The sequence below is a fragment of the Leopardus geoffroyi genome, chromosome A1, assembly GCF_018350155.1.
Source record: "Leopardus geoffroyi isolate Oge1 chromosome A1, O.geoffroyi_Oge1_pat1.0, whole genome shotgun sequence".
In the NCBI taxonomy this organism is placed as follows: Eukaryota; Metazoa; Chordata; class Mammalia; order Carnivora; family Felidae; genus Leopardus; species Leopardus geoffroyi.
In genome coordinates this window covers 239,475,500-239,490,412 of record NC_059326.1, presented here as the reverse complement: position 1 = coordinate 239,490,412, position 14,913 = coordinate 239,475,500, and the positions used below count along the sequence as shown (strand labels likewise).

General features: G+C 49.8%; 1 protein-coding gene across 2 annotated transcripts in view; it reads left to right on the top strand.

Annotated features, from left to right (window-relative positions):
• AHRR (aryl-hydrocarbon receptor repressor) overlaps window positions 1-14,913 on the top strand; it is a 93,802-nt gene that overhangs the window by 14,999 nt on the left and 63,890 nt on the right. For both annotated transcript variants that reach the window (XM_045443564.1, XM_045443554.1), the window contains exons 2-3: window positions 6,258-6,330; window positions 12,359-12,540. In XM_045443564.1, the coding sequence (XP_045299520.1) occupies window positions 6,266-6,330; window positions 12,359-12,540 (247 nt within the window). In that variant the 5' untranslated portion in view covers window positions 6,258-6,265. The remainder of the gene's footprint in view (window positions 1-6,257; window positions 6,331-12,358; window positions 12,541-14,913) is intronic.

The window sequence follows — 14,913 nt, the reverse complement described above, 5'->3', positions numbered from 1 at the left end:
GTTGTTGAGTTGTAAGAATTCTTTATATGTCCTGAATAGTAGACTTATCGGATGCATAATTTGCAAACACTTTCTCCCATTCTGTGGGTTGTCTTTTCACTGTGTCCTCTGAAGCACAGGTTTTTAATTTTGATGGAGTCCCATGTATTTTGTTTAACTTTTTTATTTGTGCCTTTGGTGACATATCTAAGTTGCCAAATTTAAAGTCATGAAGCTAGAGCCCCATGTTATCCTTGAGGATTTTATAATCTGAGCTCTTACACTGAGGTCTTTAATTTTGCTGGTTTTTCATGTGGTGTCAGGCAGGAATCGACTTCATCCTCTTGCGTGGGGGCCCTCGGTTTACCCCTTTGCTGAAGACACTCTTGTTTCTCCGTTGAACGGCCTTGGCACCGCAGATTGTCTGCTCTTATGCCACGTTTTGCTTCTTTTTAATGCTTTTTAAAAACCTTTTTTATGGAGAATCTCAAATCTTTGACGAAAAGGGAGGGAATTTTATGATGAGCCCAACTTATTCATCAGCCAGCACAGATGGGCAGCTATCAATGTCGAATCATCCAGTCTCACTTGGACTCCCTGATTACACAGGAACAAATCCCTGACAAGTCATGTTTTTAGTATGTCACTTTTAAACATCAGCTTTTTGTATTTTTAACTTAACTTCTTGTTTGAACTGAGAGACTTTGAGGAAGAAACGTCTACAACGGTGGAGTGGCTGTAAGGGTGACAAGACGACTCTGAGGGTACTCCAGGGCTGGCAGAGAGAGCATGCTGAAAGCATGCCCTTGGACATAGTCCCTTGGGCCTGGAGAGGGTATAGTTCAGCCCCGTGGATGGTGGAGAAGGTCACAGAGTTTCTCCACCTCTGGTGGTGGTGAACCGGAGCAAAGGAACATCTAAAACCCTGGGACCAGAAGCCCCTTATTCCTGCAAAGTCCCTCCGGGGCCTCTGCTGGCAGGGGCCACACTGTGCAATGTAAAGAAGAAATGCTTGAAGGGTCTGCCAGGCATGCAGAACGAGCAAGGGAGGGGGGGGTGGATTTGGAGCCTGGAGGCAATAAATGGATACCTGGCACAACTTTTGAGGACGAGTGTACCTCCTAGGGAACAACAGCATAGGAGCCTGCCCCAGGGTCCTTCAATCTTCCCCTCCTGGCCCAGGCGCTATAGTTGCTACAGTTGCCCTGACAGCCACATATGTTATAAACCCCACGATACCTTGTTACCATTGCTGTTTAAACAGTTATCTTTTGAAGACATTTAAATAGTAAGAACAGGGACGCCTGGGTGGCGCAGTCGGTTAAGCGTCCGACTTCAGCCAGGTCACGATCTCGCGGTCCGTGAGTTCGAGCCCCGCGTCGGGCTCTGGGCTGATGGCTCAGAGCCTGGAGCCTGTTTCCGATTCTGTGTCTCCCTCTCTCTCTCCCCCTCCCCCGTTCATGCTCTGTCTCTCTCTGTCCCAAAAATAAATAAACGTTGAAAAAAAAAATGAATTTATGAGCATTTAAATAAATAAATAAATAAATAAATAAATAAATAAATAAGTAGTAAGAACAAACCTTGGTTTTGTACCCAGCAGTTTCTGTTTTCTGTGCCTCCTGTTCCATTTTGTAGACCCATGTTACCATCTGGTATCATTTTCCTTTGGCCTGAAGACACCCTTTCACATTTCTTACAGTGTGGGTCAGCTGGCAGTGAATTCTTTCAGCTTGTGTATGTCTGAAAAAGTCTCTAGCCTTCAGTTTTGAAAGCTATGTTCAAACGGTGTGGAATTCTAAGTTTCAGGGTTTTTCTCTCCGTGCTTTAAAGACGTAGTTTCTACACTTTTCTGATGAGGCACCCACTTTCATTCTTACCTTTGTTTCTCTGTACCCGATGGCCATTTTCTCTGGTGGCTTTTAACATTGTTCTATATATCACTGGTTATGAGCAATTTGATTATGACTGGCCTTGCTGTAATTTTTTTAAATGTTTTTGTGCTTGGAACTTATTGACCTTCTTAAATCTGTAAGTTTATATTATGTTTGGACAAATTTTTACTATTTATTAAATTTCTTTCTGTCGCCTTCTATAACCTCCTACTCTTTAGAGCCCAGTTATACACATAGTGAACTTCTTGAAATACCTAAGTATTTCATTTTTATTTTGGTGCTATTATAAATGGTACTGCTTTTTAAAAATCTGTGTTCTGATTGTTCATTGCTGCTCTACAGAAACACACTTGACTTTTGTATCTTGTCCTTTTACCCTTTGACCTTGCTGAACTCAATTATTATAAGACATTTACCTTAGTAAACTTTTTGGAATTTTCTGTATGTATAGTTGTGTTGTCTGGGAATAGAGTTCTGTCTCTTCCTTTCCCAATGTTCTGGCATTGCTTTTTCTCACCTTATTGCCCTCACTAGGACACACATGTGGCACAGAGTAGGAAGGGAAATGAAAGGCCGTGCCTGTGAACTCAGAGGACAAGCTCAGTTTCCCGCTGTGGGTTGTAACGCTGGTGTAGGCATTTCTGTAGATGCCCTTTATTAGAGTAATTAAGTTTTCTTCTATTCCTAGCTTGATGAGAGTTTTTCATTGTTATGAATGGGTTTGGATTTTGTTAAATACCTTTTTTGCATGTGTAAGATGGTCATATGTATTTTTTCTTTAGTTTATTAATGTAGTGAGTTACAATGATCAATTTTTGGATGTTGAAGCAGCCTTGAATTCTTGGATAACCCTCACTCGTGGTGATGTTTTGCCCTGTTTGTTTTGCTGGATTCCATTTGCTAATATCTGATTGAGGATTTTTGTGTCTGTGTTCATGGGAGATATCAGTCTGTAGTTTTCTTGAAATGTCTTTGGTTTTTGTATCAGAGTAATGTTGAACTTATAAATGAGTTTTCAATTTTCAATTTTAATTTCAATATTCTTCCAAAGTTTGCAGAGAATTGGTATTATTACTCTTTTCTTTAATTGGTAGAATTTACGAGTGAAACCATCTGGGCCTAGGTGTTTTTTGGTTGTTATTGTTGTTTGTTTGTTTGTTTGTTTGTTTGTTTGTTTGCTTGCTTGTTGGAATAGATGTAGGACCAGAGCAAACAGTTTTTTTCTTGAGTGAGTTTTGGTAGATTGTGTTTTTCAAGGAACTGGTCTGTTTTATCTAAATTGTTGGATTTGTGGAGATAGTATTTGTCTTCGTCTGCTTGGGCTGCCATAACAAAATACATAGATTGGGTGACTTAAACCACAGACATTTATTTCTCATAGTTCTGGATGCTGGGAGTCCAATATCCAGGTGCCTGCTTGGTGGTTTTGCAAACTCCTCAGGAACTTCCTAGGTGTATTCTGAAACTAGCCTCTGTTTATGGGGGGCAGGGAGAGACCAAGAAAGAGGCAGCCGCTCCCAGGTTGGTAGGTGGCGGTTTTAATAAGCAAAGAGAACTTACATATGAAAGCTTGTCTCAGATGGCAGAAAGATGAGTAGATCCCATACTCACTGGCTCTATCTTTTTTTTTTTTTTTTTTTTAATTTTTTTTTTTTCCAACGTTTATTTATTTTTGGGACAGAGAGAGACAGAGCATGAACGGGGGAGGGGCAGAGAGAGAGGGAGACACAGAATCGGAAACAGGCTCCAGGCTCTGAGCCATCAGCCCAGAGCCTGACGCGGGGCTCGAACTCACGGACCGCGAGATCGTGACCTGGCTGAAGTCGGACGCTTAACCGACTGCGCCACCCAGGCGCCCCTCACTGGCTCTATCTTAAAAGCTTATAAAGAGGTCATAACTGGGCTCAGCCATGTATACTTTGCATGTGTTCTCAACAGAACATCCCCGACTCAAGGCTGTGTCCTTGGACCGGCCTCTGGGAGCAGGAAAGTTGAGTGGAACCCACATCCAAGGACAGGGGAGGGGATGAGTACCTTCCTAGTACCTGGGTCCAGCTCACAGTTCAGCTGGCAGTCACGTCTTCTCCATGACCTTCCCAAAGCTTCAGATTTGGTTTCTAGTGAGAGCTCTCTTCTTGGTTTGCAATGACTCTGTACACATAGTGAAGAGAGACCCCTGGTGTCTCTTCCTCTTCTTATAAGGGCAACAGTTCTAACAGGTCAGGTCTCCACTTTTAAGACCTCATTTAACCTTAATCACTTCCTTAAAGGCACCCCTTCCAATGCAGGATTAAGGCTCCAACATATGGAATTGGGGGGATACAAGTAAGTTCCTAGTCACATACTCTTATTTTCTTTCTAATGCATGTGGGATCTGTAGTGATGACCCCTCTTTCATCCTGATTTTGGTCATTTGTGTCTTCTCTATTTCTTGACCCATCTGGCTAGAGGTGTATCAATGTTGTTGATCTTTTCAAGGAACCAACTTTTGATTTCATCAATTTTTCTCTTCTTCTATTTAAGTTTCATTGATTTTTCTTCTTTATTATTTCTGTCCTTCTGCTTGATTTGGGTTTATTTGCTCTTTTTCTAGTTACTAAATTGGAAGCTCAAAATATTTGAGATCTTTATTTTTTTCTAATATAAATGCTTAATACTTTCAGTTTCCATTAAAGTATTGCTCAGCCGTGTCCCACAAAATCTGGTATGTTGTGTTTTCATTTTAATTAAGTTCAAAATACTTTAAATTTCTTTGACACCTTCTCTTTGACCCATAGTTATTTAGAAGCATGTTGCTTTCAAAATATCTAGGAATTTTCCATATATCTTTCTAGTTTAATCTCACTATTATCACAGAACATACTTTGTATGATTTCTATACTTTTAAATTTGTTCAGGATTGTTCTAAGTCCTGGAATTTGGTCTCTGTTGATGAATGCTCCATGTACACAGAATACACACTCTGCTGTCGTTGGGTGGAGAGTTCTGTAGTTCAAGTCTGTTACTGTTTGGGTATTCTAAATCCTTCCTGATTTTCGGTTTACTTATCGTATTGATTACTGAGACAAGAGTGTTGACGTCTCTGACGAATTATCTGTTCAGTTTTATTCATTTTTGCTCCACATATTTTATAGATGCATACACATGTAGGATTGCTATGTCCTCATGCAATATCCGTCCTTGTCCCTGGTTACATCTTGTCTTACTCACATAACTATCCCAGATTCTTCCGATTCCTGTTTGCGTGGCATATCTTTTCCTCTCCACTTACTTTACCTGCCTGTATCTTTATATTCAAAGTGTGTTTCTTATATTTAAAGCACATTTGTTACACATTTCCAATGTTCTCATGGCACTTCACACACAGGGTGAACATTGTGTGTTGGGCCTACCTCTTCTTGAGGCCAGGCGAGGGCTCTTAACCCACTCTCCGACTCTGTTCGCCCAGTGCCTAGCAATGAGTGGTCACTGCACAGGATGTTTATGAGGGTTCAGATAGCCCACTGCATGGAAGAATCAAGATTTTGATGCCCTTCTTGAGGTGATGGGTGAAGTGACCAGCCTTAGGACACAGGTCTTGGGCTACTCCTTAAGGACCTACTCTCAGATACAGGTGCCATGTCCAGCACTGCTGGTGGAGGCTGGTGGGTGTGTTCAGCTGGGCTGCAGCCGTGAGTTAGTGGCTAAAGTGGAGTCCAGGGCTATGGAGCTGAGTGCGAGATTTTACATACAAAAGAGGAAGGCTGTTGGCTCAGAAGTGCAAGGCCACAAAGGGGAGGGATGGAAAGAGGAAGAAGACCCACCACAAACTCCACCAAGAGAGGGTGCATGCGGCTCCTGCCAGGGAAACAGCCCCATGAGAGCCCTGACACAGCAAACTGTTCCTTAGGACCCTGGCTGTGTCTCCTGCTCCTGGATGCCTGTGGAACAGCTTCTGTTTTCTGAGGACAAGCTCAGGATATTTAACTTTCTGAGCCAGGTGCAAGAGTGTAAGCTTTCTGAGCCAGGTGCAAGAGTGGAGGGCTATTCTCTGTGTGAGTGTAGTGACTCAGATCCTCAGGTCAGGCTGGGAGACCATGACGCTGCCGGTCAAGGGGAGATGTTATGGTCAGGGCTGTGTGTCCTCACGTGGCCCTTGAGCACCTTCCTGCTGAGTGAGAGGGGGTGTGAGTGGTTCACGTGGGCAGGCTTTGTGCCAGAATCACCTTGGGTCTTGTCCAGTTGGCAAGGAGGAGTGGGACCCCCAGCGTGGGCTCAGTGTTGACTCCTTGATTAGAGACACAGCCGACCTTGGCCGATGCTGCTGCCTTTGGTGGTTTGGGGAGTCATACGGGCACTGAGCTCTCTTCAACATAACAAACTTTATGCTCCCCCCCCCTTTTTTAGGGCCAGAAATGATGATTCCACCAGGGGAGTGCATGTATGCTGGAAGGAAAAGAAGGAAGCCCATTCAGAAACAGTAAAGTATCACATCTTCTGTTTTTGCTGATTGTTCCTGATGAAGGGGGAAAGTATTTGCATTTTCATTGAAAGGAGTGAATTTTAGGAATAAAGTGAATGAGGGAGAGGTTTGGCTGAGTCTTTCTGATGGGTAGAGGGGCTTGCAGAAACAGCATGAGACCCAGCGCCTGGGGCTGGCGGGTGTTTTGTGGGTTCTCTGCGCAGCTGGAAACCCACTGCTGCCTTTCTTAGCGACTTTGGGCTGCTTTCCTAACTTTGATGGCAAGGCAAGACAAGGCAAAGCTGAGTGACACCTTTCAGCTAGAAGTCAACACAGGGGGGGCGAGATGTCACCATGGTTTTTGGTGAGCACCAGATCTCCTCCCTGCCCTGGTGAAACCTGTCCTCGCAAGGACACACCCACGGCCCCCGCGAGCGTTGTCACACATGAAGGACACTGTGGGGCTTGTCCCCCTGCCTGTGGGCCTCCAGGAGGTTTACAGAGTAGAGAAAGGAACCTGTGACCCTCACCTCCTGGACACAACACCAGTGTTCACAGTCCCGCCAGCAGCCCAAAGGTGTTCAGGACAACAAGGTATGAATTTTGCGGCAGGGGCTTGGGACTGCCCTGCTGTGAGGCCCGCAGGTATGGTTCCCAGAGCCCAGGGGCTGCCTCTGGCTCCTCCAAGGGGGTCCTGCAGTGTGTGCACTGTTGGCTGGGTTTCTGGTGTGTGTGTCTGTGTGTGTGTGTGTGTGTGTGTGTGTGTGTGTGTAATATAGCTCTGTTTGAGTCAGTGTGAGCATGTGTATATAAGGCTCTGTGTTTGGGCCTGTGTTTCTGTGACCCAGGCTGCCCCTCTGGGCCCTGGTGGCTGCAGGGTTCTGTGAGAGATCCCCACCCAAGGATAGGCAACAAAGGCTTGAGGGGCGGGGCTTCGGAGAGTGAGTTGGTCACCTGAGTTGGTTGTGTGGCCACTGCGGGCCTCCCGGGCTCTGCAAGTGGAGGGTGAGGCAGGAGGCGGCTGAGTGTTTCCACGACTGGGTCCGGGGCGGGGCAGTGGTGGGGCTGAGTCCTGCTTGTGTGTGCTAGACAGGGTTCATTCTGGTGAGCACGCAGTCACGTTGAGTAAGGAACGGCACCACGGGCTCCTGGAGGTGTTGGTCACTTGCATCTTTTTCCTTATTGGGCTGTAACTGAAGGCTGTGGCACTGCACGGGGTTAAATGTGCAGTCTGGTCGGGTTGACAGGTGTATGCACCATGGAACACCACCAAAATCAAGGTCACCGACACTCGGATCGTACCCAGAGTGTCCTGTGTGCTTGCGGTCCCTGCCTCCACCTCCATCCAGGCAACCCTGACGTGCGTGCTCTGTGCCGTAGCCTGCTTTGCCTCTCTGGAATCTTCTGTAAGTGGAATCAAACACCATTTTGTTGGGCTTCTTTCCTTCAGCCTGATCTTGAGGTCCATCCACACTTCGTGTGCACGGAGCGTGCTCCTGTTTGCTGCTGAGTAGTGCTCCAGGGTCTGGACGCACCGCTTTGTTTACTCACCTGCAGATGGACATTCAGGTGCTTCCCAGGTTTGGGCCGTTGCAGGCAAAGCTGCCACGAATGTTTACACACAAGTCTTTGTGTGGATGTATGTTTTCATTTCTCTTGGGTAAATACCTAGGAGTGGGATTTTGACTCAGCAGATGTGTGTTCACTTTTAGGGAACCACCAAGCTGTTTTCCAAAGCAGCTGCACCGTCTTGCTTCCCGGCAGCGCGCAGGCGCTCTCGGTCCTCTGCCTTCTACCCAGGTCCCCGATGGGCGGTGGTGCCGCCTCAACACGGCTTGATCCGCCTCATTCCCCACGGGCGCTGGGCGTCTGTTCATGTGCTTGTGTGCCATCCATATCTTCTCTGCTGTCTTCTTACTGAGTTTTAAAACTGCTTTACATATTCTGGATACAAGTTCTTGTGGACATTTTCCCCCAATCTCTGGCTTACCTTTTCATTTCATTTTCTTTTTTAAAAAAGTAATCTCTAGGGGCGCCTGGGTGGCTCAGTCAGTTGAGCGTCCGACTTCAGCTCAGGCCATAATCTCATGGTTCATGAGTTCGAGCCCCACATTGGGCTCTGTGCTGACAGCTCGGAGTGCGGAGCCTGCTTCAGATTCTGTGCCTCCCTCTTTCTCTGCCCCTGCCCCACTCACACTCTTTCTCTCAAGAGTGAATAAACATCAAAGAAATTGTGGTTTATATACACAATGGAATCCTACGTGGCAATGAGAAAGAACGAAATATGGCCCTTTGTAGCAACGTGGATGGAACTGGAGAGTGTGATGCTAAGTGAAATAAGTCATACAGGGAAAGACAGATACCATATGTTTTCAGTCTTATGTGGATCCTGAGAAACTTAACAGAAGACCATGGGGGAGGGGAAGGAAAAAAAAAAAGTTAGAGAGGGAAGGAGACAAAACATAAGAGACTCCTAAAAACTGAGAATAAACTGAGGGTTTATCGGGGGTGGGAGGGAGGGGTGGGTGGGTGATGGGCATTGAGGAGGGCACCTGTTGGGTTGAGCACTGGGTGTTGTATGGAAACCAATTTGACAATAAATTTCATAAATAAATAAATAAATAAATAAATAAATAAATAAATAAAAACTAATCTCTATGCCCAACATGGGGCTCGAGCTGATGACCCTGAGATCAAGAGTCGCACGCACCAGTGACTGAGCCACCCAGGCTCCCCCCTTTCATTTTCTTAATGGTGATTTTCAAAAGACATTTAAAAGATATTGATGAAGATCAACTTACCCATTTTTTTCTTTTATGAGTTTGAGTGTGTGTGTGTATTCTAAGAGTCCTGTGGCTATCCCAAGGTCTCAAAGATCTTATGTATTTTCTTGTAAAGTTTTATAATAGGCTATAGATTTAGGTCTGTGACCTACTTTGAGTTAATTTGGGGGGATTATGTGTGGTGACAGTTGGTGTTCACCTGTTTTCATGGGTTTCCAGTTGACCAGCCCCCGTTATTGGAAGGACTTTCTTTCCCTTGAACTACCGTAGTATCTTCATCAAATGAATTGTCCAAAATCGGTGGGTTTATTTCTAGACTCCTTACTCTGTTCCCTTGTTCTATATTTCTATCTTTTCTGTAATACCAAGCCATCTTGAACATTGTAGATTTATGACAGGCTTAAAGTCAAAAGGATATGTCCCCCGATTTTGCTATTTCATTGGTTATTCTTGGTCCTTTGCGTTTCCATGTAAATTTTAGAATCAGTGTGTCAATTCCTATAAAAAGCATTGTTGGAATTTTAATTGTGATTGCATTGAATCTACACATCAGTTCAGGGGAGCATTGCCAGATGTACACCAGGTATTTTATATTTTTGGTGCCAGGGCTCTCTTCCATCTGAGCTGAACTATCCCTGTGCTAATGGCACTGGTCCTTGTCCCCTATCACCTGCTGAGTCTCTGCCCGGGGACTTGGAACTTACTCCACATGCCCCTGGGCCTGAGCCTGAAGCCCCTCAACCCCCATCCCCTCTCGTGCCCGTGGGCGTGGGGTGGGGTGGTTCCTGCTCTGGCCCATGGGGCTGGGGAATGGGGTGGCAGAGATGCATCACGGGACAGCCAGTGTTGTGAGAAACTTTGAAGGGGCTCTTCCAACGCCCATTTCTCCAGCAGGCTAGTGTCCCTCCCACAGGTGCCCCAAGAGGGCAGGGGTAGGAGAAATATCATGGCTCAGCTCATCTGCAGGCCCAGGCTGTCTGGGGAGACAGGGGAGCAGCTCCCCCCAAGCCCTGCACAGAGGTGAGGTTTCAGCAGGGGTCACCTGCCGGTCTCCCACTGTCTCCCCTTCTCTGACCCTCACACCTGCCCTGAGTGCTCCTGTGTCTCTGGGGAGGCCTCGGGTGTCTTTCACTGGCTGGGGTGGGGTGGGGGGCTCCACACTGGAGCTGCTCAGTTTATCTCCAGGCCTCCTGCCGGTTTAAATTTTGCCCAGCAGCATGAGTGATTTGGGGGCATATGCCTCATTAAGGAAGAAAAACAGCAGAAAGTGAAAAAAGCAAAGATACAGGAGGAATATTTGTAAATCATGTATCTGATAGAGGGCTTCTGTCAAGAATAGAAAGAACTCCTACAACTCCACGTTAAAAAGACAACCCAGTTGAAAAATGGGCAAAGGACTTGGGGAGACGTTTCTCCAAAGAAGACACACAGACGCCCAGCAAGCATGTGAAAGGGTGACCATTACTGGCCGTTGAGGAAAATACCAGTCAAACCGCAGTGAGGCCCTCCTTCACGCCTGCGAAAATGGCTGTTCTACAGAAAAAGGAAACTGATGAGTCCATGAGGGTGTGAAGCACCGAACCCTCACCTGGTGCTGGTGGTGATGTCTTTGGGTGCGGCCGCTAGTCTGGCAGCTCCTCAGAAGGTGAAATGGAGTGACCACACTGACCCGGCCATCCACTCCCGGGCGTGCCCTGGGAGAACTGAAAATTAGGTGTGAGCAGGGTCTTAGGGTCATACGGCATTGTGTACGATGTCCGTCGAGTGAAAGCTGGCCAGACTTCCATCGGGTTGTGAACAGGTGAGCAAATGTGGTCCATCCACACGACGGAGTGTTATTCACCCCGAAGAAGGAATGGGGTCCTGATAGACGCTGCACCACAGTTACTTGAAGACAGGATGCCAGGTGGAAGAAGCCAGACGTGAAAAGTCTCACACCGTGTGGCTGCACGTGTGTGAAATGTCTCGAACAGGCAGAGCCGTGGAGACAGAAGGCAGCTTGTGGTTGCCAGGGGTGCTGGAGGGAGACCGGGAGAAACTACTGAATGGGTACAGGGTTTCATCTGGAGCCATGAAATGTTTGGGACTTGATAGAGGTGAATGTACATTTTGAAAAGCTCAGTGTTGTGTGAATTGTACCTCGAAGCAAACAAAGAAGTGGCCTCTGGGATCGGGGCACCAGGCTTCTCTGTGCTTTTGTGGCCAGGGGCCCTCAGACTCTGCAAAGTAGGTTTGTGCTGCGGGCCCCTCCTGACAGACGGATTGCTGGGTCTCACCACACTTGTAAGTGAACACACAGGGACAAATAGGAACTCCTAGACAAAAGAGACCTCAGCCCCTCAAAACAGGAGCCCTCCAGCCTCCCAGGTGCCATGACCCCAGGGAGGGTTGGCCCTGGGAGCCAGGCAACCTGGGTCCAGCGCCAACAGCCCCTCCCCCTGCCGCCTCTCCACCCAACTCTGGCTGCCACTTTAGGTTCAGATGCTTTGATGTGGGTGATGTTTAGGAAGGGCCTGTATAGAGCTGTTTCTGTGAGGGCGGTTAGGGTCAGAGGAGAGGGACTGTCATCCGGCAGTGAGGGGGGGGGGGGTGGTAAGAGGGTCAGATGAGGGAGGCCAGCTCTGCCCTCTACCAGGATGGTGGACAGGGAAGCCCTGGGCAGGGGGATCCCCCTTGTGGGGGAGAGCAGATCTGTTGTGGGGCAAAGGGAAATGGAACCCAGGCCACCAGCCACCTCACAGAGGCACAGCCCATGACGTCAGGGCTTCAGAAGGGTGGGTGGGACAGCGCCCAGGTGCCCAAGGGTCCTCTGTTACCCCCTCCTCGGACCCGTTCAGCCCTGCTGTGTAGAGGAGAAACTGAGGCCCAGAAGCATCAGTCACACCTGGACTGCAGGTCCTGAAAAGCTCCTGCGTTTAAGAAAAGCCTGGAAGTGGCTGAGCACATGCAGCCTGGGGCCAGGGATCCTCCTCACACTTGGGGAAAAGTTAGCACAGAGAGGTCAAGAAATGTGCTGGAGCCACACAGCTTGCCTGCAGCTGTGTCCAAGGAGACCTGCTCTCTGCTTCTGAGCGCCCTTCCTGGTAATGGATCCCAGCTTCCTCGTATGCACAGTATCAGGAGCCTTTTGTCCTTTTCAGCACCTTTTCTCACTTAGAAGCTGATCCACGCCATAAGGTCACTTCTGGGGACAGGTGTGTGCTCCATGGGGTGACAGCCCCTGGCGGGAAACCCCGAGTCTGATGGCGCTTGCTTCCCTGCAGGAGGCCGGCCACGGGGGCTGAGAAGTCAAACCCGTCCAAGCGGCACCGGGACCGCCTCAACGCCGAGCTGGACCACCTGGCCAGCCTGCTTCCGCTTCCTCCTGACATCGTGTCTAAGCTGGACAAGCTTTCCGTCCTGCGTCTCAGCGTCAGCTACCTCAGGGTGAAGAGCTTCTTTGAAGGTAGGACTCTCTTCTGTCCATCTGTGCTCAGCTGGGTGTCACCTGGGCTCGCTTCGGTCTCATCCGGGCCCACCCCACTTTACTGGGATGGACCAGTTTGCACCCTGTCTTGGGTAATCATTTAGAGGAGCGGGCACTGAGTGCTGATGACCCAGGGCAGCTCTGTGCAAGGCTCAGGGGCTGGCCCTCCCCCTGCTCAGCTTCCCCACAGCCTCAGGGCTTCAGAGGACCAGGCAGATCCTCTCTGTGGGGAAGCAGGACCAGGGCCGAGCTCAGGAGGCCGTGTTCCCCCATTAGCCCGTGTTACTATTGGGTGGCCATCCTTCCGCGTTGTTGCTTTGTCTGTCCCGGGGATGCTGTGATCCCAGCCAGGCACCAGCCCCTCTGCGCAAAGGGTCCCTGGTGTGTCAGTCCCTTGCAGTAGCTGGGGATGGGTGCTCTCCTATATCTGATGCTCCCAACCAGGCCTCATTCTCCACGTGTCTTGGCTCAGTTCCTGGTAAAGAAATGTGGCTATCACCACCCTGTTTCAGGGCCCGTGACTGCCGCCATCGTCCCGAATTAAGTCTGAACTTCTTACCAAATCGCAACTTACTACATGTCTTTGGGAGTGGGTAAGACAAATGTGTAAAGGGGCAGGTCTGGGCACCAGGGAGTGGTGGGGGCTGTGGCCAACAGCAGAGTCTATACTCTCTATCCAAAGGCTTTGGAGGTCGGTTTTTGCACATCCTCATTTTGCTGCACAAAACACCCTGGGCTGCAGTGAGGACGCTGGCCAGGGCTGCGGTCCTTGGGTGATGTGAACCCAGGTCTGTCCCAGCTCCCACACCTGTGGGGACAATTTGCCCTGAGACGATTATGGCAAGGCCCAGACGCACCTTACTCAGACACGTCTGAGGTGCGACTCGGCCACTGTGCATTGCTGGCCTTCTGCAGCCCCCCAGGAGAGGGAGGGCGGTTTTCTTGAGGACTTAGCCTACCTTCAATCCCAACTTCCTCCAGAGACCCCACCATGAGGAAACATTAGGGGCCTGCAGGCCACTCTGCCCAGTGCAGACTCCACCTGGCACCTTGCCGACTGACCCCTCCAAAGGGCCCCGCACGTTGGCCTCCATTTTCTCTCATGGAGCAGGAATCCCAGATCCTCTGACCGCTACTGGGCTCGGAGAGCCTGCTCTGCGCGTGAGGGCTCTGCATGGAGCTCCCTCCCAACCTCCGTCCGACACCCCAGAACCCTGGGGGCTCACCCGTGTGTGTGCCCTCTCTGCTCTGGGGCGTGGAGCCCGGTGGGTAGTCTGGGCTGGTCCTGAGCCACACTGGGATGTCCCATCATGGAAAGGCCACCTGCCATCATGGGGAGGCCGAGTGCACTGGGCTGGACGGCCATGTGGCCTGCTGAGCCAGGCTTGGTCCTGAGGGCTGGTGGCTGCCGCGTTGGCCATGCCCAGGACCCCTCTGGGGCGTCCCTGCTCCCCTGTTCCCCTGTGCATCCCCGTGCTCCCTCTTCCACCCCTGACGTGGCCCCGTGGGATTCGCAGCCGGGGCTGGAGCTCACGCAGCGCTCAGCCCAGGCCGGTCTTCCTCACTAAACCTCGCACTCTTCCTTTGGCTTAAAAGGGTGCCACCTGGGTGTCCGTCACCCGGACTTCCATGGCTGGAGCCCAAGCTCACAAAACACTCCCGCTGGAGTATTCTGTAGGGTGACAGAGAATGGTGTGTGGCACTCAGTGGAGGTCACCAGGAGGGTCTTGTGGGCTGGCGGGCTTCCCACAGGAGGCAAGGGGCAGGCGCTGTCTGCAGGCTGCGCTGAGGCAGCCCCTCACCCCAGTCTGTCCAAGGCTCTGGCCCCTTGCATCTCGGGACGGGGCAGGGGCGGGGGCTGCTAGTCACTTGTATTCTCCCTGCTGTGGTCTGGGCCCCTTCCCCGTGGGACAGAGGGGTTTTGTGTTCCTTCCCCAGCTGCACTGGGGCATCCCCAGGCCCTCGGGTGACAGGACCAGCTATATGCAGTGCAGTCCTGTCCCCCAACCTCCATAGCTGCAGCTGCTGTGTTTTCTCGCTGGCCACATTCAAAACCATGTCTATTGTGTGGATTCTCCTTCCCAGTGTCCACATGTCTGGCTCAGGCCCTCTCTCCTTGAAGTGCTGGAATCTTAGATTTCAGGTTCTTGGTGGCTCTGGGACCTCAGGTGAGGGGCCAAGAAAGGCCCGCAGAGGGGAAGACCGGTGTAACTGGGGGTGCTTTTCCGAGCATCTGTGCTCTGAGTAGAAGCTGAGAGCCCCAGGGGCCCCCAGCCCCATGCCCCAGGGGTTCTATCCCCATGCCCAGGGCCCATCGCTTTGCCCTGGGGCACTTCCCCAGGCCCTAGGGGT